The 21,226-nt window shown below is 48.9% G+C and overlaps 1 protein-coding gene across 1 annotated transcript in view; it reads left to right on the top strand.

Annotated features, from left to right (window-relative positions):
• Positions 1 to 588: 588 nt before the first annotated feature.
• Positions 589 to 21,226, top strand: part of CORO2B (coronin 2B) — a 53,741-nt gene continuing 33,103 nt past the window's right edge. The window contains exon 1 of the mRNA XM_048481887.1: positions 589 to 798. Within this exon, the coding sequence (XP_048337844.1) occupies positions 598 to 798 (201 nt within the window). The 5' untranslated portion in view covers positions 589 to 597. The remainder of the gene's footprint in view (positions 799 to 21,226) is intronic.

Consider the following 21,226-nt stretch of genomic DNA (forward strand, 5'->3'; position numbering starts at 1 on the left):
AAATATGGTAAAGTTCCTTGTTTAAGGAAAGTATCCTTCTTTTGATTTCTAGAAACAAAATCAAGTATTTGAAAGTATGAAGTATTTGACAGGCAGTCAACTAGAGGAGAAGTAGTTGTTTCTGTTGGCAGCAGACGATAGGACTTGCTAGAATGAGTTTAAATTATGGACAGAAAGATACCAGCTGGAAATTAGGAACTTTTTTTTACAGTAAGAGTTTTTTACAGTAACAGAGAAATTATTAATGCCCCGCCCCCGAAATGCCCGGCCACGCCCCTGTCATGCCCCGCCCAGCCCCATTGGCGCTACGCCACTGTTTGAATCCCACCACCATGGGAACCTGTTACTAAAATTTTTGGATCCTACCACTGGGCAGCTGTATGTGTGTGTGTGGATATGCAGGAGTCCTTCTAAGAGGCCAGACCTTGGTGACCCAATTTTAAAACTGTTTTCCCTCCGCATCAGGCCGGCCGCTGCAAGAAACAGGATGCTGAATTAGCTCAGCCTCGATCTTTCATTCCTTTCGGGGGGGGGGGGTCTTCAGTTTGGGGACTTCAAGAGGAGGTTGCTGATCGTCTCCCTCTGTTTCCCCTGCAGATGTCATGGCGGCCGCAGTATCGCAGCTCCAAATTTCGAAACGTGTACGGCAAAGTGGCCAGCCGGGAGCACTGCTTTGACGGCATCCCCATCACCAAGAACGTCCACGACAACCACTTCTGCGCGGTCAACACCAAGTTCCTCGCCATAGTGACGGAAAGTGCCGGCGGGGGCTCCTTCCTGGTCATTCCACTGGAACAAGTGAGTGGCTGTTGGGTCGGTTGTTCTTAGGGGAGACTTTTTGTTCGTTTGCTGGCCTCTCGGCTGGGGAGGAACCGTCCGTGTTTGCTTGGCGGCCATCCTTGAGCCGATGCCAGTAGGCTGAGAATGTGAAAAATGGTTCCAGAATCATCTCACCAAGAATAAAGCGCCCAGGGATGGAATGTCTGAAGACAAACCCTCCATCCATAAGGAAGCAGAACTCAGGAAGTGCTCCCTTATTGGTGGAGTATTTGTCGTCGGACATTCCACCCCCGCCCCGGAGCAGCAGCGCCGCACGAGTCCCCTCACCCTCCCACCACTCCCAAGCAAACCCTCTCTTCTACCCCCCAGCAAACCCCTCCTGCCCGCCTAGTCTCTCCCACTCCTAGAGAAGGCAGACACCAGAAGGCAGACACCAGAATATGCTGCCACAGGAGGTGGTGATGGCCACTAACCTGGATAGCTTTAAAAGGGGTTTGGACAGATTTATGGAGGAGAAGTCGATTTATGGCTACCAATCTTGATCCTCTTTAATCTGAGATTGCAAATGCCTTAGCAGACCAGGTGCTCAGGAGCAGCAGCAGCAGAAGGCCATTGCTTTCACCTCCTGCAGGTGAGCTCCCAAAGGCACCTGGTGGGCCACTGCGAGTAGCAGAGTGCTGGACTAGATGGACTCTGGTCTGATCCAGCTGGCTTGTTCTTATGTTCCCGTCCCTCTGCTCACCCTCCAAAGACCAGCTGGGAAAGCCCAGTCCCCTACCTGCCCTCCCCTGCCCCCTGCCCTATCTAGGCCTGCTGTATTCCTTGGCAGATAGGAAGGCGCTCCAAAGGGTGATCACTCCTGCGCAGAGGATTATTGGCTGCCCTCTCCCTTCCTTGCTGAACTCTCTGCTCCCTAAAAGCCCAAAGAAAAGCCTCAAAATAATTCCTAGAGACCCAGGCCTCATCCTGGCACACTCTCTTTTTGAACTGTTGCCATCCGGCAGACGATACAGGTCTATCAAAACTAAGACAAAGAGGCCTAGAGACAGCTTCTACTCTAGAGCTGTGGCGATGCTGAACTCCGCGGCTTCGTGTTGATGTGTTTGGGGCTGTGTAGGGATGGGTGGAGGAAGGGGAAAGGGAGGATGGGGTATGAGTCTGAAATTGTGGGCATCGAGGGATGCTGCTGTAAATTTCGTTGTGCGTGCACAATAACAATAAAAATGCTTATGCTTATCCTACAGCGGCCTTGACTGCTAGTGAAAATATAAAACCTATATCCCCCCCCCCTCCTTCTCTTGCAAAGTGATGCGGGCAGACTCTTGCCTCTGAGATTTCTTTGTGATGCATGCATGAATAGGAATTAAGCTGGAAAGTCTGACTCATGGTGCCGTCTTAAGCACTGAGCCATTTAACTGAACCTCTGCTCTGGGTCACTTGGTGGGAGCGTGTGAGGGTACATCAGTCCGTGATGTGATTCAGGTGCCCAGGTGTCTCTTGGGTGAGGCGGGACTGCCGGCTGGGTGTGGCTCTCGAGGCAAGAGACAAACAGACGTGGTTTGCCCCTGACTTCATGACACGTAACAGGTGATAATCCAGCTGTACCCAACTCCAGTGCAAAGGAAGGCGTTGACAAACCACCTCTTGCCTTGAAAACCCTACTGGGCTACCCTAAGTCGGTTGCGACTTGACAGCACTTTACAAACACACGTGCACCCCACTCTGGACCTGGAGGCGTCCCTCAGGTGGGTTACGAGGCTGGGATGTGGTCAGGGGCATGTTGGGTTTCATGTTCATCGTTAGAGGACCGACTGAGAGAATCTCAGGAGCAGCAGTGGCGTAGGAGGTTAAGAGCTCGTGTATCTAATCTGGAGGAACCGGGCTTGATTCCCAGCTCTGCTGCCTGAGCTGTGGAGGCTTATCTGGGGAATTCGGATTAGCCTGTGCACTCCCACACATGCCAGCTGGGTGACCTTGGGCTAGTCACAGCTTCTCGGAGCTCTCTCAGCCCCACCTACCTCACAGGGTGTTTGTTGTGAGGGGGGAAGAGCAAGGAGATTGTCAGCCCCTTTGAGTCTCCTGCAGGAGAGAAAGGGGGGATATAAATCCAAACTCCTCCTCCTCCTCCTCCTCCTCCTCCTCCTCCTCCTCCTCTTCTTCTTCTTCTTCTTCTTCTTCGTCGTCGTCGTCGTCGTCGTCGTCGTCTCTGGAAATGAGCAGCCCTCCCATTAATAGGTTTCCATATTTAGCTGAAATAGATTAAATTAACCCAGAAACGTACGAAGAGGAGCAGATTAAACCTTTCTTGCTTCCTTGACATTGTGTCTCAGCTGATTGTTATTGGAATGACTTTGTCCCATCTTCTAGCACAGTGCATTCTTCAAGGCATATGTTCTCATGCTGGCACACTAGCTGCTCAGCATAGAAACCTGCTCCCCCCCCCGCCCCCCCGCCATTCTCCCAAGAAGCCAAGAATCTCCCACTCAGCACATGAAAGACAACTTCGAAAGAAAAAGATATCTGGGCGATAATATTATCTGCAATTTGGGAACCTGGCAGTTCTCCCCCACAGGTGTGGCTGGGGCGAGGGGAGGGGGGAGGGAGAAGCAGGTAAAGGCAACGGCCTCGATCCACCAGGCCTCGATCCACCAAGAGCATCTCCCGTGTAAGCCCCCCTGAAATGAATGGGGGCTGATCTGGCAAGCAGATAGAGACCCGGTCTGGTGAACGTGAAAAAACACAGCGAGACCAAACATGCTGCCTGAAACCATTGAACCACACCACCATTAGCATCTGCCAGCCTCCTGGATCTGAGGTAGTTTGTGCAGGAGCATTTTTTGCACAGTCTGATGGGAGTTGTAGTTTTCCATCCCAGCTTCATTTAAGTTCTGCAACCTGCGGATCTCCAGATGTTCATGGACTACAAATCCCATCAGCCCCTGCCAAGCAGATAGAGATCAGGTCTGGTGAATGTGAAAAAACGCAGCGAGACCAAACAAGGCCTTAGAAACGAGCCGGGGCATAAAAACAGCATAAAGCCAACTCTGGGAGATCTAAAATGCTCTTCGCATAGTAGATGCCAGGCTAGAAACTGGCCATTAAAACAGTTTGGAAAAGTGCCCCCCCACCCCCCGGCAACTATACCCCTTAGCTGGGTTGATGTAGTGCCATGGAGTGACTTGAGATTTTCCAGCCAAGACAGAAATGTTATTTTTAACCTGGCAGCTGCCTGATCCATATCCACGGTCTCTGGTTGGGGAGGATGGGGGCTCCGTTCCAGGCCGCAAGGGGTTAACAGCCGAAGGGCCACAGGTGCCGAAATGCAGGGGATATTCTGGATGGTTGGGTTTGTAACTACAGACTAGAGGTTCTGGGGCGGCAGGAGGGCAGCTCTGAGCCGCCGCTCCGATAATCGCCCTCGTTTTCGGAATATGAATAAAAAGCAAGCTGTGTGTGGCAATTAAAATGCTGATTATCAGCCCTTCTCCATCTGCGGTCGATTCAATTAAAGAAGCAGTTAAGGAAAAAATAGATGTCTGAGGCATGAGGGGATGATGTGATTGGGAAAATGAAATGGGGTTTTGAGCACAAGAAGAGAAGGAACGACCTGGGAGCGGAACTTTCTGCCCTTCTAGGATCTGGCCAACGCAGCTTTCGTATGTCTAGGTACAAGCAGACATCGGGTACAAGCAAACTTCACATACACGCTACAGGGGTCAGTGCTATCAGTCACAGACCAGGAAAGGGATTTGGGCGTCTTGGTTGATAGTTCCGTGGGAATGTCAACTCTATGCATGGCAGCTGTGAAAAAGGCAAACTCTATGCTGGGGATGATTAGGAAAGGAGTTGATAATAAAACTGCAAGGATTGTCATGCCCTTATATAAAGCAGTGGTGCGACCGCACTTGGAGTCCTGTGTTCAGTTCTGGTCGCCACATCTCAAAAGGGATATCGAAGAGATAGAAAAAGTGCAGAGAAGGGCAACGAGGATGATTGAAGGATTGGAGCACTTTCCTTATGAGGAGAGGCTGCAGCGTAGTGAGCATAGTGATAGTGATAGCATAGTGATAGAGTGATAGTTCCATGGGAATGTCAACTCAATGCACGGCAGCTGTGAAAAAGGCAAACTCTATGCTGGGGATAATTAGGAAAGGAATTGAGAATAAAACTGCAAAGATTGTCATGCCCTTATATAAAGCCGTGGTGCGACTGCACTTGGAGCACTGTGTTCAGTTCTGGTCGCAGCATCTCAAAAAGGATATTGAAGAGATAGAAAAAGTGCAGAGAAGGGCAACGAGGATGATTGAGGGACTGGAGCACCTTCCTTATGAGGAGAGGCTGCAGCGTTTGGGACTCTTTAGTTTGGAGAGGAGACGTCTGAGGGGGGATAGGATTGAAGTCTATAAAATTCTGCATGGGGTAGAAAATGTTGACAGAGAAATTTCTCTCCCTTTCTCACAATACTAGAACCAGGGGGCATCCATTGAAAATGCTGAGGGGGAAGAATTAGGACTAATAAAAGGAAACACTTCTTCATGCAACGTGTGATTGGTGTTTGGAATATGCTGCCACAGGAGGTGGTGGTGGCCACTAACCTGGATAGCTTTAAAAGGGGCTTGGACAGATTGATGGAGGAGAAGTCAATCTCTGGCTACTAATCTTGATCCTCCTTGATCTCAGATTGCAAATGCCTTAACTGACCAGGTGCTCAGGAGCAGCAGCAGCAGCAGAAGGCCATTGCTTTCACCTCCTGCACGTGAGCTCCCAAAGGCACCTGGTGGGCCACTGCGAGTAGCAGAGAGCTGGACTCGATGGACTCTGGTCTGATCCAGCTGGCTTGTTCTTATGTTCTTATATTTGCCCTCCACACAGCAACATCCCCTCCTCTTGTAAATGGGGGGTCAGCTGGTCTCAAGGGGGCTAAGGGCCTGCAAATCCAGTTTACAAAGTCAGGGCCTTTGTCTCTTTCCAAATGCACGCGAGCTCTTGGCATTAAAAGAATTAAATTCAGTAGCCATTTCTGTTGATTTCAGTGGGATGTAAGTTTTGGGATGAAAGTCTCAGGGACTGTGGCTCTTACCCACGGGATTCATCCTTCCACATGTCAGGCCAGCTGGGGATTGTGTCCAGATGTTCACCCGTTGGCGTCTGACTGTTGGTGACCACAGTTTAGTGTTCATCTGAAACTGCTGAACACACACTTATTAGTATTGTCGAAGGCTTTCACGGTTGGATTCAACTGGTTGGGGTGGGTTTTCTGGGCTGTGTGGTCGTGGCCTGGTGGATCTTGTTCCTAACGTTTCGCCTGCATCTGTGGCTGGCATCTTCAGAGGTGCATCACAGAGGTGTATCACAGGGAGAAGACAGACAGTGTAACAGACTTCCCTCTGTGATGCACCTCTGAAGAGGCCAGCCACAGATGCAGGCGAAACGTTAAGAACAAGACCCACCAGACCACGGCCACACAGCCCGGAAAACCCACCAGAACCAACACATTTATTTACTTTATATCCCTCCTTTCTTCTCAGTATGGATGCAAAGCAGTTTTAGAAGAAGAGTTTGGATTTCTATCCCCCCTTTCTCTCCTGCAGGAGACTCAAAGGGGCTGACAATCTCCTTGTCCTTCCCCCCTCACAACAAACACCCTGTGAGGTGGGTGGGGCTGAGAGAGCTCCGAGAAGCTGTGACTAGCCCCAGGTCACCCAGCTGGCGTGTGTGGGAGTGCACAGGCTAATCTGAATCCCCCAGATAAGCCTCCACAGCTCAGGCAGCAGAGCGGGGAATAAAACCCGGTTCCTCCAGATTAGATACACGAGCTCTTAACCTCCTACGCCACTGCAACCCTGTGAGTCAAGTTGAGCTGAGAGGGTTGATTGGCCCAAGTTTACCCAGGAAGCTTCCATGTTAGAGGGGGTCTTCGAACCTGGGTCTTCCAGATTCTTGTCCAGTGCTGTAATCAATACACCACACATGCTGCCTGAAACCATTGAACCACACCACCATTAGCATCTGCCAGCCTCCTGGATCTGAGGTAGTTTGCGCAGGAGCATTTTTGCACAGTCTGATGGGAGTTGTAGTTTTCCATCCCAGCTTCATTTAAGTTCCCTATAGGTAGAGCTCTGTGGTTTTCCATGGATTGAGCACTAGTCGTACCCCCCGCTGGGGCATGGGCCATGCTGGCAGGGGCTGATGGAATTTGTAGTCCATGAACATCTGGAGAGCCGCAGGTTGCAGACCTGTGCCCCTGGGGAGAACTGGTTTCACCTACTACTCAGGTGGAAAAGAGATTTCAGGAAGGCTCCAGGAAAATTCCACCCCGCAGCTACTTTGCAACTGAAATGCTCCTTGGTACCATGATGCATTTCCCTTTTTCTTCCAGTTTTGGATTTACACCATCCTGCAGGGCTGCTGGCGGAGAGCATTTTATTTGCACCCGTTCCAGTCATTAGAGAAGGGCAGTACTTTGTTTGCATAATTCCCTGCTCGAAGCGAGCTAGTTTTGCTTCTGTGATGTGTACACAAAGCGCTAATCACATTTCGTTCTTTGCCTCTGGTCCAGGCGTTTGACCCTTTTCCCAAGGACGCCTGGCTTTAGAGCTTTTCCCCCCAAATACCCAAAACACTTTAATCATACGACAAATTCGGATCTCAGACTATCTGAGAGCTTTGATTTGGTAAGCTCGCAGAGACTTAGTGCTACTAGCAAAAACCACAATTATTTCTGATGTGTACCGAGTATCTGATCTGCCCTCCGGCAGCGTATAGGACATCGGCTGTGCTGTTAATAACCCAGCCAGATGGGAGCAAGTTTGCTGCAAGCTGATCCAAACGGTGTTCTTTCCGGCCTCCTGCAAGCAGGCTGCGGCGTGCCCCCGGCCCCACCTTTCTCCTGACATCACCTGCTTGACATTCAAGCCTCCCAAAACTTCTTAACATTTTGACAGCAAAGTCAGAGAAGGGACTCCTTTCCCTGAGTCAGATGGCAAAGAACTTGGCCGGGAAGTCACGTGCCCAGACAGCTGGGGCATCTGCCTAAATATTTGTATAGCAAGTTTATAATTGTATTGTTTTCATTGTTCTCCTTGAGTTTATTATGTTGGAACTTGATTTGTTTTGTTCGTTGGCATTCGCCTCTCACCGCAAATAAATAAGTGCTACCGTGTTTCCCCGAATATAAGACAGTGTCTTATATTAATTTTTGCTCCCAAAGATGCGCTATGTCTTATTTTCAGGGGATGTCTTATTTTTCTGTCTTCTGTCTGTCAAGCATGCTTCCAAACAAAAAAACTTTGCTGTGTCTTACTTTTGGAGGATGCCTTATATTTCACACTTCAGCAAAACCTCTACTATGTCTTATTTTCAGGGGATGTCTTATATTCGGGGAAACAGGGTAATACTAATCTGGATAACTGGGTTCGATTCCCTGCTCCTCCACATGAAGCCTGCTGGGCGACCTTGTGCTAGTCACAGTTCTCTCTGAGCTCTCTCAGCCCCACCTGCCCGTTGTGGAGGGAGGTGATTGTAAGCTACTATGAGACTCCTTAAAAGAAGAATTCACCAGAGTTAGTGGACTGAGAGCCTTATCATCCCCCTGCCAGCATGGTGCTGGCAGGGGATGATGGGAACTGTAGTCCATAACATCTGGAGGGCCGCGAGCAGGCAGAGAAAACCAGGGTATGGAAACCAGCTCTTCTTCATCTGACAGTGGCAGAATGGGACAGCAGCGGATCGCAAAACAGGGGACCCCCTCGCCTGTCTGTCTGATTCTCACCCGGTGTCTGCTGTCCTCATTGGTCCTCCTCTTCCTACCTCTTCCCATCGCGATACCTCCCACCACACTCCCAGTTGTCCATGAGCACCGTTGCCATAAGGACAGCCAAAGTGGCATTGCTGGACCCCCTGCCGGAGGCGGCATCCCTGCTTCCCAAACTTCCCAAGGCCCCACTTGGCCTCTCTTCTCTCAGTGGGGGAGAGCCAAGCCAGAGGCTCTGGGGAGGGGGCTCTGCCCAGCCACCCACAAAATCATCCCTGTCTGGACAGCCGCGCGCAGAGCAAACAAGTTTTCACAAGCTGCCTGGAAATGTCTGAGTTTTCCGATTCAGCGGTAATCGCCTTATCTGGTCTCAGTCGGACGGGAGCAGTGGTGGGATCCAAAAATGTTAGTAGCAGGTTCCCATGGTGGTGGGATTCAAACAGTGGCGTAGCGCCAATGGGGCTGGGCGGGGCACGACGGGGGCGTGGTCGGGCATACGGGGGGCGGGGCATTAATTATTTCTCTGTTACTGTAAAAAACTCTTACTGTAAAAAAAGTTCCTAATTTCCAGCTGGTATCTTTCTGTCCACAATTTAAACTCATTCTAGCAAGTCCCATCGTCTACTGCCAACAGAAACAACTACTTCTCCTCTAACTGACTGCCTGTCAAATACTTAATACTTTCAAATACTTAGTTTTGTTTCTAGACATCAAAAGAAGGAGACTTTCCTTAAACAAGGAACTTGACCACATTTCTAAAACATGTTTTTAAAACAGCCCAACAGGGAGAATTATCCCGTTTTCTACCTTCGCTAACCGGCCACATGGGAAACAATAGGACTTTATGATTTTTGGACCTAATGGAATTTCTAACGGAAAAGCGGACCCAATTGGTAACCCCCTCTCGGCACACACCAATAATGAGTAACCCACTCTCGGGAACTGGTGAGAACCTGCTGGATCCCACCTCTGGACGGGAGCCTCGGCAAATTTCTTTGAGTCCATTGTGAGACCAGGCCGCTGTCCAGGCTACTGGGGGCCGTTCCAGGGGGCGGAAGAAGAACAGGAGAGACCTACCTCGCAGGGCTGTCTTGCGAGAGGGAATGCAAGGAAAGAGTCTGCATCTTGAAATCAGTGTTGAAGGTGGCACATGAAGAGGGAGGCCAGCTGGGGGACTCTCTCGGGGGCCCAGGCATTCCAGGTCTGGCTATTGCTGGGCCCAGGCAGGCAGACGCAGATTTAACTCAGCAAGAAACTTTTGGGTGGACTGCTGCCATAGTGCCAGCCGAGCCGAGCCCCAGTGGGCTAAAGGCGTGCCGTGCTGGGGGAGCCATTCAACTCAGAGAGGCCCAGCAGAGAGGGAGCAGCAGTGGCGTAGGAGGTTAAGAGCTCGCGTATCTAATCTGGAGGAACCGGGTTTGGTTCCCAGCTCTGCCGCCTGAGCTGTGGAGGCTTATCTGGGGAATTCAGGTTAGCCTGTGCACTTCACACACGCCTAGCTAAGTGACCTCCCATGAAGTCACAGCCGAGCTCTCTCTCAGCCCCAATCGACTCACAGGGTGTTTGCTGTGAGGGGGGGGAAGGGCATGAGCTCGTCAGCTCCTCTTGAGTCTCCTGCAGGAGAGAAAGGGGGATATAAATCCAAACTCTTCTTCTTCTCAGAGGTGAAACTTGTTCTGACCTAAACTCGAAAGCATGCTCCCTTAAGCACGCCGTCAGTTCTTTGGCTATCTGGGCATGGCTCCCTCTGCCAAGCTTTCAGACCCAGTTTGAGAGGGGCTCCGGCGTGCTCATTGGGCTCTTGTTTTTGTGTGAGGGAATAGCCTGGCAAAACACCAGCTGAACAACATGGCGGGGCTGGGGACTCCAGCCTCCTGAGAAGTTTCGCTATGGAACATTTTTCCTCGCTTGGTCGGCTCTTTCGAGGACACGCAGAGTGCAGCCCCGAGCCAGCGGTTGGAAGGAAAGGGTGGCATCGAAGGCTCGTGAAGATAATCCCATTCAGGCCAGCAGGCTGGGCTAAGCTACGCCAGGAGGGAGCTGGCATTTGCCCCTGGCTACTTGGTTCAAGGGTTCAAGGCTTGTTTGGAAACCGAGGGCTGCTAAGATAGAGCTTGGAACTGAAGACGGTGCTGGGAGACAGAGCGTCTGCTGGGGGGAAGAATTAGGACTAATAAAAGGAAACACTTCTTCACGCAACGTGTGATTGGTGTTTGGAATATGCTGCCACAGGAGGTGGTGATGGCCACTAACCTGGATAGCTTTAAAAGGGGGGTGGACAGGATTTTATGGAGGAGAAGTCAATTATGGCTCCCAATCTTGATCCTCTTTGATCTGAGATTGCAAATGCCTTAGCAGACCAGGTGCTCGGGAGCAGCAGCAGCCGCAGAAGGCCATTGCTTTCACCTCCTGCAGGTGAGCTCCCAATGGCACCTGGTGGGCCACTGCAAGTAGCAGAGATCTGGATTAGATGGACTCTGGTCTGATCCAGCAGGCTCTTTCTTATGTTCTTATGCTCCGTCACTCGTAAACATCCCCACAGACCTGCTCCCTCTCCCATTTGCCTGGATTTCTGAGGCTGCTTCTTGTACCCGGGCGCTCTGTGGTGACCGCTGGTCCCATGACCCAAGTGGCAGTTGGGGGGAGGAAACTTGTCCAGAGGCGACGGCAGCCCCCCCCCCCCACACACACACATTGTGCTGTAATGGGCATGACCTTTCCTATGGGGGTAGGGCAGAGTTTCACCCCCAGGACTTCTTCTGGACTCCCTTCCTGGACTGTAACAACGAGTGAGTGTTTTCCTCACAGCTGGCAGGAAAATGGAACTGTGTCTGGGCTCATCTTTATTGCAGGGGGTGGCTTTCTATAAATAGAGGGAAGAAAGAGGGGGAAATATTTTATTGAAAAATGTGGGATTTTTTCCCCAGTTCCAGTAAAAGCCAGTTGCTTTGAAAGGCTTGTGGGCTGAGCTTGGGGATAGGGCCATGCACAGACTGCAGCTGGGGGCAGACATGGGTGTGTGTGTTTGTGTGTGTGTGTGTGCGTGTGCGTGTGCGCGAGTTCCTCTTAAGGCAAACTTTCAGAAGCTGCTCCAGCATCTCAGAAGCCACATGAATGGGAACGGGACTTCAGAGGAATATTGTCCCCGCACTGATCTTTTCCCCTAGCTGAGCAAAACGACACCCCATGGCCTGTTTAGACGCGCACTGTAGAACGGTGCAGTCCACATTTAATTCATCCGTTTTTTCAGGTTCCTTCCGAGCTAGCGTGGTATGCAGGTGCTTCTAATCTGAGGAACCCGGTTTTATCCTGGGCCTGCCGCTTGAGCTGTGGAGGCTTATCCGGCGAACTAGATTAGTTTGTTGCACTCCAGCACACGCCAGGTGAGTGACCTTGGGCTAGTCACAGTTCTTGGGAGCTCTCTCAGTCCCACCCACCTCACAGGGTGTTTGTTGTGGGGGAAAAAATGGAAAGGAGATTGTCAGCCCCTTTGAGTCTCCTTGCAGGAGAGAAAGGAGGGATATAAATCCAAACTCTCCTTCTTCTTCTCTAGAACGGGGATCCAAAGTATCTTACATTACTCTCCTCTCTTCCATTTGTCCTCACAACCAACCATGTGAGGTAGGCCAAGCTGGCAATTGGCCATGCTGGCAGGGGCTGATGGGAATTGCAACCACATCTGAGTGCCTGTGGTTCACCACCACGGCCATAGTCCAAGACTTGAAGGTTAACACCAGAACCTTAAACATGGTCTGGAATTGAACCGGTAGCCAGTGCAGTTGACGGAGCCCAGGGCGGATGTGCGCTCTTATTGGAGTTCCTGTGAGCATCCTCGCCGCCGCACTTTGTACCAGCGGCAGTTTCCAGAGCAACCTCAAGCGTAGGCCCAGTGTAGAGTGAGTTACAGTAGTCTAGGTGGGAGGTGACCGTTGGGTGCATCACTGTAGCAAAGTCTGAGTGAGACGGATAGGGAGCCAGCTGCCTGGCCTGGCGAAGATGGGAAAAGGCCGCCTTGAGCTGCCGTGTGCGTAACCTGGGCCCCCCTCAAAAGAGAGGGGTCCAGGGGCACACCCAGGCTTTTCAGGGAGGGGGCAGGTGCTATTGTCACTCTGTCTAACTTCGGCCGCTGGAAATTCCCCTTCCCCAACCACAGGACCCCTGTTTTCAATGGATTCAATTTCAGTCTGCTCTTTTTCAACCTTCCCACCACAGCCTCCAGACACCTGGCCAAAATATCTGGGGGGGGAGGGGGGGCAGCTGGCTGGCCCTCCGCCAACAGATAGAGCATATTTATTTATTTACTAGACCAGGGGTAGGGAACCTTTAACACTCAAAGAGCCATTTGGACCCGTTTTCCACGGGAAAAGAAAACACTTGGAGCCGCAAATAATTTTTGACATTTAAAATAAAGATAACACTATATATATTGGGTTTTTTTTACCTTTACTCTGCTCATTCTGAGAAGTTGGATGCTGCTCTTCCGCCCTGCTGCCTGCTGCCATGGCAGGCAAGGATGGGGTTGCTGCCTGCCTGGAGTCATGAGTGCAACGGCAGAAGAGGCCAAGATGCGGCTCTCGGAGAGCCCAGGTTCCTACCCCTGTACTAGACATTGTCTGTCTGTCTGTCTGTCTGTCTGTCTGTCTGTCTGTCTGTCTGTCTGTTAATTAAATTTGGTATACCGCCCCATTCCCTAAGGGCTCTTGGCGGTGCACAGATCAACCAACAAAACAGAATCAACCTTCCCTGGGGTTTTTCTTTCTCTCTCTCCTTTTTTCTTCTCTTTTCTTTTTCTCTCTTTTCTTTTTCTTCTTTCTTTTCTTCTTTCCTTCTCTTTCTCTCCTTTTATGTTTTTTTTTTACTCTGCCGGACAATAATTTGTTCTTTGCCTATCTCTAACTGTCTATTTCCTTACCTATCTGTCACACTGTATACTGTTTTATTATCAATATCAACCTTCTCTGAAGTTTATATATATATATATGTGCTGTAATAATTGTTGTTATACAAATGAAACGGAATTTACTGTATTGTATCACATTGGTTGAAATAAACAATTAATTTGCACCAAAAAAAAGACAAAACAGAATCAACAAACCACAATAAAATAATAAATTACATCTCAGTAAAAATCATTAAAACAACCAATAACTCCAAAGCATTGCCATTCCCGTAATTTCAGTATATATTGATGACAGCCCAGCCTGAACACTGAACTGGTGGAGCTAGGGGCCACAGATAGATGTGAAATAATACCAAGAGAAGGATCGCTCCTTGCGGAACCCCACAAGAAGAAGAAGAGTTTGGATTTATATCCCCCCTTTCTCTCCTGTAGGAGACTCAAAGGGGCTGACAATCTCCTTGCCCTTCCCCCCTCACAACAAACACCCTGTGAGGTGGGTGGGGCTGAGAGAGCTCCCAGAAACTGTGACTAGCCCAAGGTCACCCAGCTGGCGTGTGTTGGAGTGCACAGGCTAATCTGAATTCCCCAGATAAGCCTCCACAGCTCAGGTGGCAGAGCTGGGAATCAAACCCGGTTCCTCCAGATTAGATACATGAGCTCTTAACCTCCTACGCCACTGCTGCTCCTCCTACCTCCTACGCCACTGCTGCTCCTGGGTAACCTCTTCCTTGATTGTCACCTGCTGTCTTTAGCCTTGGAGATTTGTAATGCAGGTTATGTTGATGAATAAAGAAAGATTCCAGTGATTCCACCTCAGCAGAGCAAAATCAAGTGCAGCACAGTCTATCTGAATGTCATGGACGGCGCACTTGAAGCACCTGAGGTTGACAGCACCATGGACAGCTCACATAGAGTATCTGCAGAGCCTGTTCAGCCAGAAGGGGCTGCAAGTCCGATCCAGCAGAACGAACACGGGGGTGCCACCTTTGAGATATGCTTGTTTTGCAAAGGCAGCAGTGGTTCCAGAGTCCTCCACATGGAAGGACATTGCGAGAACGCCTGCTAGAGGGACAGAGAGGTGGAGGAAAGCTACAGAAGAAGATATTGAAACTCACAACAAAACATGGACACATTTCATTCATTCATTCATTCATTCATTCATTCATTCATTCATTCATTCATTCATTCATTCATTCATTCATTTATTTATTTATTTATTTATTTATTATATTTATATACCGCCCCATCCCCTGAGGGCTCTGGGCGGTGAACAACAGAATAATATTACATAGACGGCAACAACAATTGCAATAAAAATGAATATAGTTAGCATCATTAAAACATAAAATTACAGCGTTCCATATAGATCACTTGGCGTCCAACATTAAAACTAACAGTAAAAAACCCTCCCAAAGAGGGGGACGGTAAAGCCAGATGTCACAAGCTCCCAGAATGTTAAAAGGGAGGGACAGAAAGGGCGCACACCATCAGCGGCTGGCTTCCCCTAAAGGGTCTGGGTGGAACAACTGAATGCATAGGTTCTAAGTGGAATCCCTCCGACTCGCGAGGGCCCGGACAGTTGGAGGAAGGGTGTTCCACCAGGCCGGGGCCAGGGCCATAAAAGCCCTGGCCCGGGTGGAGGCCAGCCGCACATACAGAACTACTACCTGAAAAGAAGGCAAGTGAGTCTTCAAGACCACGCATGATGCGGAAGGAGAAGGGGCATGACTGATTGCAAAGGCTACTCTCAACATTTGGAGAAGGCTACCATGGGAGCTTTTCACCAGCGGTCAGACACGCTTTTGTGAGGCTGCTCTTGAACATCTCAGTAAAGACTGCCTTTCTACATAGAGAAAGAAAGGAAGAAGTCTACATGGAACCACCAGGATTTAAATAACGCAAGGGCAAGCATCTTGCGTTCTAACTACCAAAGAGCATTGATGGATTGAAACAGGCAGCCCAGTGTGGGAACCAAAAACTTCATGAGATGCTTAAGGATTTGAACAGCAAAGGAGTATAGTGTATGCAGGGAGGGTTGCCATGTAGCCTACCTGAGGAACCGGGTTTGATTCTCCGCTTGTCAAGCTCGGGAGTTGGAGGTTATCTGGGACCAGATTGCCTGGCACCTTCATTACATACAGTGCCAGTGACTCATAACACAGCTGGAGCTCTCAGCCTTCAATTTCCACTATTGTAGTGTTTGTTGTGGAGGGCAAGGAGATTAAGTTTGAGTCTTTCCTGTGGAGAAAGGGGACATAAAACTCTCCTCCTCCTCCTCCTCCTCCTCCTCCTCCTCCTCCTCCTCCTCCTCCTCCTCCTTCTTCTTCTTCTTCTTCTTAGCAGAACCTTTCCTGCGCTCACGGTACAGAGACAACAGACAGACTCACATCCTGACTGATTTGGATGACTGTGATGAAATAGTTTAGCATCTGAACACAGCATATGGATGTGAAATATCTCATTAGAAAGCTGTGTGAAGATGGGCTTGTTGACTTGCTGTACTGTCCTACAGAAGAAATGGTTGCAGGTGCGTTCATCCTTACCTGGAGAGAGGTTTGAAAGTCTTTGTAAGAAGATGAATCTTGTGGACTTTGCACACTAGATATTGAGATGTAGCATGTTGGATGTAGCCATGTCTAATGTGCAAAGGAATTGATGAAGACCCAGCAGGGCGTGATCAAGTGGCCATCTAGAGAGGACTGTAAAGTTAGTGACCCCTCTGACCTTTTGGGTCACCTCTTGTCTGTCCTTAGACTTGATACTCTCAGGTCTAATATTCTGCTTCTTCCTGGAAGTTAGTTGCAGAAACTCTTCTTAGATGCTCTCTTTCTTTCCTATCCTAAACGTAGTTCCTAATAAACATGTAAGAACCTAAGAACGTATACCTTTTACCCTTTTAAACAACTGCTTCTCTGTGTGGTCAATTCCAACATGGAAAACCACGTTTCAAGGTCTCTTCCCCAGGGACAGATGGGTCCAGTTGTTGAAACTGAATGAGAGACAAAAATTGGAAAACAGAGCTGGCACTGGAGAAGGAAGAAGAAGAAGAGGAAGAAGAGGAAGAAGAAGAAGAAGAGGAGTAGTAGTAGTAGTAGTTTTGGATTTGTATCCCCCCTTTCTCTCCTGCAGGAGACTCAAAGGGGCTGACAATCTCCTTGCCCTTCCCCCCTCACAACAAACCCCCTGTGAGGTAGATGGGGCTGAGAGCTCTGAGAAGCTGTGACTACCCCAAGGTCACCCAGCTGGCATGTGTGGGAGTGTACAGGCTAATCTGAATTCCCCAGATAAGCCTCCACAGCTCAAGCAGCAGAGCAGGGAATCAAACCCGGTTCCTCCAGATTAGATACACGAGCTCTTAACCTCCTACGCCACTGCTGCTCTTCTGCAGACTTCTGTCCCAGGACAAAAACGTAACGCGATGAACAGCGTACAGGGAAAGGACACCCATTTTCTTCTGCTGGGATTGGAGGCATGCACACAATTGCAGAGTTTGTTCTCAATAAAGAACCCAAAGGCATTCCCCCCCAGATATGCCAGGGAAGGCAGTCTGACACATTGTTCCGTGAGCCAGAGTTTCCGTTGCTGCTGCCACAGGCCTGGTTCCCTCACTGGCAGGATTCAAAGGGCGGGATGAATGGAAAGGTGCCTGGGCAGCTGATATTCCGGCTTCTCTGAGGAAAAAGTCTTTCCAGTCTCCTTGCAGAAGGAGAGCTGAGTGCGGGTTCTCAGCCACACGAGATAGCTGAGCGAAAGCAGCGCAGATGACCCTTCCAAACATCTGTCTCATGGAGGTCGCTTAAATGTCCAACTGCAGACTGTTCTTTTTCTTGTCTGGGCCTCTCTTGCTTTGTGAAGCTGAAACTTGGAAAAGATGGCCGAGCTTCCAGAGGGATCCACGGAACCGTCAGCCCGGAGTGCGGGTGGATCGCTCTCTTGTTTTGAAGATGCCCAGGGGTATCTATTTCCTTTATTTATAGTCTTCCTTTCTCTCTGAGACTCCAAGGCATATTACAAAATGTAGAACAAGGCAACAGGAACCCTAGAAGATATACAATAAACATTTCAATAAGGTTGAATTACAGTGTATTGTCGAAGGCTTTCACGGCACCAGCTTTCAGTTGTTCTAGTAGGGTATTTCCCCGATCGCTTCATTAGCCCAGAAGCAAATTTGAGGATCCAGCCACAGATGCAGGCGAAACGTCAGGAGAGAATGCTGCTAGAACACGACCATACAGCCCGGAAACCACACAGCACCCTTGAATTACAGTGTTAGAAAACAATAAAACAGTACAAGACATGCCGTATTAGAAACACAAAACCTGGATAACAGAGATCAGAAAACACCGCAGTAAGAACATGATATTGCATAAAATAGTGCTGGTAAAACAGGGCCTGTTGTTCCTTTGTTGAAATGTTCCGAACATTTTTACCCAAGAACAGGAGGTACCAGCTGGTGTTTCAAAGATCACAGCAAACCTGTTGACTGAGTAGCTCATGAAAAGTTATGATTGGTTTTCAAAGACATGGGCACGCCGCAGCAATCGTTTTGATGCGAGATGCGACTGTGAGACCGCAAAGGATGTACTTTGCTTCCCTATCTCTTCAGCCTTTATGCAAAACATGTAAGGAGACTGGATTACATTTACATGAAAGTGGAATTAAAACTGGGGGAAGGAATCTTAACCGTTTGAGATTTGTATTGTCGAAGGCTTTCATGGCCGGAATCACTGGGGTGCTGTGTGGTTTCCGGGCTGTATGGCCGTGTTCTAGCAGCATTCTCTCCTGACGTTTCGCCAGCATCTGTGGCTGGCATCTTCAGAGGATCTTCAGATGATCCTCTGAAGATGCCAGCCACAGATGCAGGCGAAACATCAGGAGAGAATGCTGCTAGAACACGGCCATACAGCCCGGAAACCACACAGCACCCATTTGAGATTTGCAGATGACATTATGGGCAGAAAACAGTGAAGATCTGAAACCACTACTGAGGAAGGTCAGAGCCAAAAATGTCAAAGAAGGATTCCAGCTGAATGTTAAGAAGACAAAAGTAATGGCTGCTGTGGAGTTGATGATGAAGAAACTGAAATAGAGAAGTTCTATTTCTTGGTTCAGGCGTCCCCCAGGAGGAAAACTCTGATCGAGAAATCAGAAGGAGTGCAGTTGTGAAGGAGCTAGAAAAGATAATGATAATTCATAGTATTTCCCCTTACTATGCATGGGCATGAAAGTTGAACGATGAAGAAAGCTGTACAAGTTGGGGTGATGATCCACTGCTATTTTGTGGACCGTGCAGGTGCCCCCAGTTCCACCAATGGTGGTGGAAGGCACCGTCCAGCTACAACCAAGTCATAGGCACCCTGCAGGACTTTCAAGGCAAGAGATGACCAGAAGTCGTTTGCTACGGCCTCCCTCTGCATAGCGACCTCGGGCTTCCTCCGTGGTCTCCCGTCCAAATGCTAACCAGGGTCAGCCCCACTTAGCTTCCCAGATCTTATGAACGTATTCCAAGGCACAGGAGAACCCAGGGTAAAGGCTCAGGGGAAGTAGACCTGTCACATATCTTACCGTACTGTGTTACATGAAGGTGAAAGGAAGCTGTTGATCCAACCATTGTTAACTTGTCATGTATATCCATTCATAGATAACTCAGACACGAATTCTGTAAGAATATTATTAGAAGATCGTGTTTCTGCCATTTCACAGAAGGTAGCTAAATTTTGTATATTGGTACACAACAAGCGTAGTTCCTTATCAAAACAAAGAGCCGCACTGTGTGATGAGGACTGTAATAATGCCTGGAGCTAATGTTATTTATTAATAGATTTTATAATGGATTTTAATTTATATTATATTTTTGTATAAGTGGAGTGCTATGGATTCACATGTACTCTGATTTTAAACTATTGGCTGGGTTAAAAGGTCAGAATAATATCTATTCCATCTATCTATCTATCTATCTATTCATCTATTCATCTATCTATCTATCTATCTATCTATCTATCTATCTATCTATCTATATCTATTCATCTATCTTATCTATCTATCTATCTATCTATCTATCTATTCATCTATTCATCTATTCATCTATCTATCTATCTATCTATTCATCTATCTATCTATGAGATAGGTCTGCAACTCAGATGTTCATGGACTGGCAATTCTACCAGCCCCTGTGGGGCTCATGAATTGTAGTCCATGAACATCTGTAGTCCATGAACATCTGGAGAGCCACAGGTTGCAGACCCCTGGATTAGGGAGTGCTGCCCGGGTGATTTCAGTGGTGCCAGGATATGCTTTCCTGCCATCAAAGAGCAGGCCTGGGGCGCAAGGTTTCACACCTGGCTGATATGTTAGTGGATCTTCTTCTTTCCTTCCATTTTCCCTTGATGCTTGCAACTGTGGATAACTAGAAGCAAACCTGGTGACTTCCGGGGTGAGGGGAGGTGGCTGAGAACTATCACTGCGCTGTCCTTGAAATGCTCAACACCCAGACAACCCCCTTTCCGTTGTGTTATTCTCACATTCCATGGGAATTAGGGAGGGGGGGATTTATGGCGGGAACTCTGAGGAGATAAAGGCAATTGTATTTTCGTAGGTTGGCAGAACTGGCTTTCTGAAAGACAAGTACTAGCTGTTGTCGATAAAGACTTCTGATCCAGCATCCAGAGTCCGTTCGTTGTCTTCAGTCTTAAAACCTGACAAGGTTTGCATGTGAGAGTGGGGGCCCAGCCTTCCTTCGCGTTGCTGTTTGAAGAGAAACCAGCCAGTGGTTGTCGGGAGGTGTGAAGAGGTTGTTCCGGCGTGGATCCCCACATTCGTGGTCTTGTGACAGGAGGGGAGTAGGTTTTGACCCTGGGGTGAAAGGTTCATGTCTTTGGTTAGCTGTCGTCAACTGCGTGGCCGAGATAACTGGTCATCTTCTTAGGTGCAAAAGGGGACGAACCTTCGAAAGCCAGTCTGCTGAAGTGGTTGGGAAGCTGGACTCTGATCCGGGAGACCCACGCTCAAACTCCCACTTGGGCCAAGGAAGGTTGCTGGCTGACCTTGGGCCAGTCACACCCTCTCAGCTGAACCTACCTCGCTGGGTTGTTGTGGAGATAAAACCCAGGAGAGGCGGATGATTTGCTGTTCCCTCAGCTCCTTGGAGGAAGGGTGGGATACAAAATGTTCCGAACAATATTTGCAGAGAAAAAGGTTGTGATTCACCGAATGCCTTAAAAGCACGGGAAAAATGGCTTTCTCTGGATCTGATGACGCAGAAACAAGGTTGGTTCTCACGGAAAGAAACAAAAGGGTTTTTTAATTAGCCATCAAAATGGAACAGGGAGCAGCCCTAACATAGGATCCATGAGAATAAAACTGCAAAGATTGTCATGCCCTTATATAAGGCAGTGGTGCAACCGCACTTGGAGTCCTGTGTTCAGTTCTGGTCGCCGCATCTCAAAAAGGATACCGAAAAGATAGAAAAAGTGCAGAGAAGGGCAACGAGGATGATTGGGGGACTGGAGCACCTTCCTTATGAGGAGAGGCTGCTGCATTTGGGACTCTTTAGTTTGGGGAGGAGACGTCTGAGGGGGGATATGATTGAAGTCTATAAAATTATGCGTGGGGTAGAAAATGTTGACAGAGAGAAATTTTTCTCTCATTCTCACAATACTAGAACCAGGGGGCATCCATTGAAAATGCTGGGGGGAAGAATAAGGACTAATAAAAGGAAACACTTCTTCACACAACGTGTGATTGGTGTTTGGAATATGCTGCTACAGGAGGGGGTGATGGCCACTAACCTGGAT

Source organism: Sphaerodactylus townsendi, linkage group LG17 (assembly GCF_021028975.2).
Source record: "Sphaerodactylus townsendi isolate TG3544 linkage group LG17, MPM_Stown_v2.3, whole genome shotgun sequence".
NCBI lineage: Eukaryota > Metazoa > Chordata > Lepidosauria > Squamata > Sphaerodactylidae > Sphaerodactylus > Sphaerodactylus townsendi.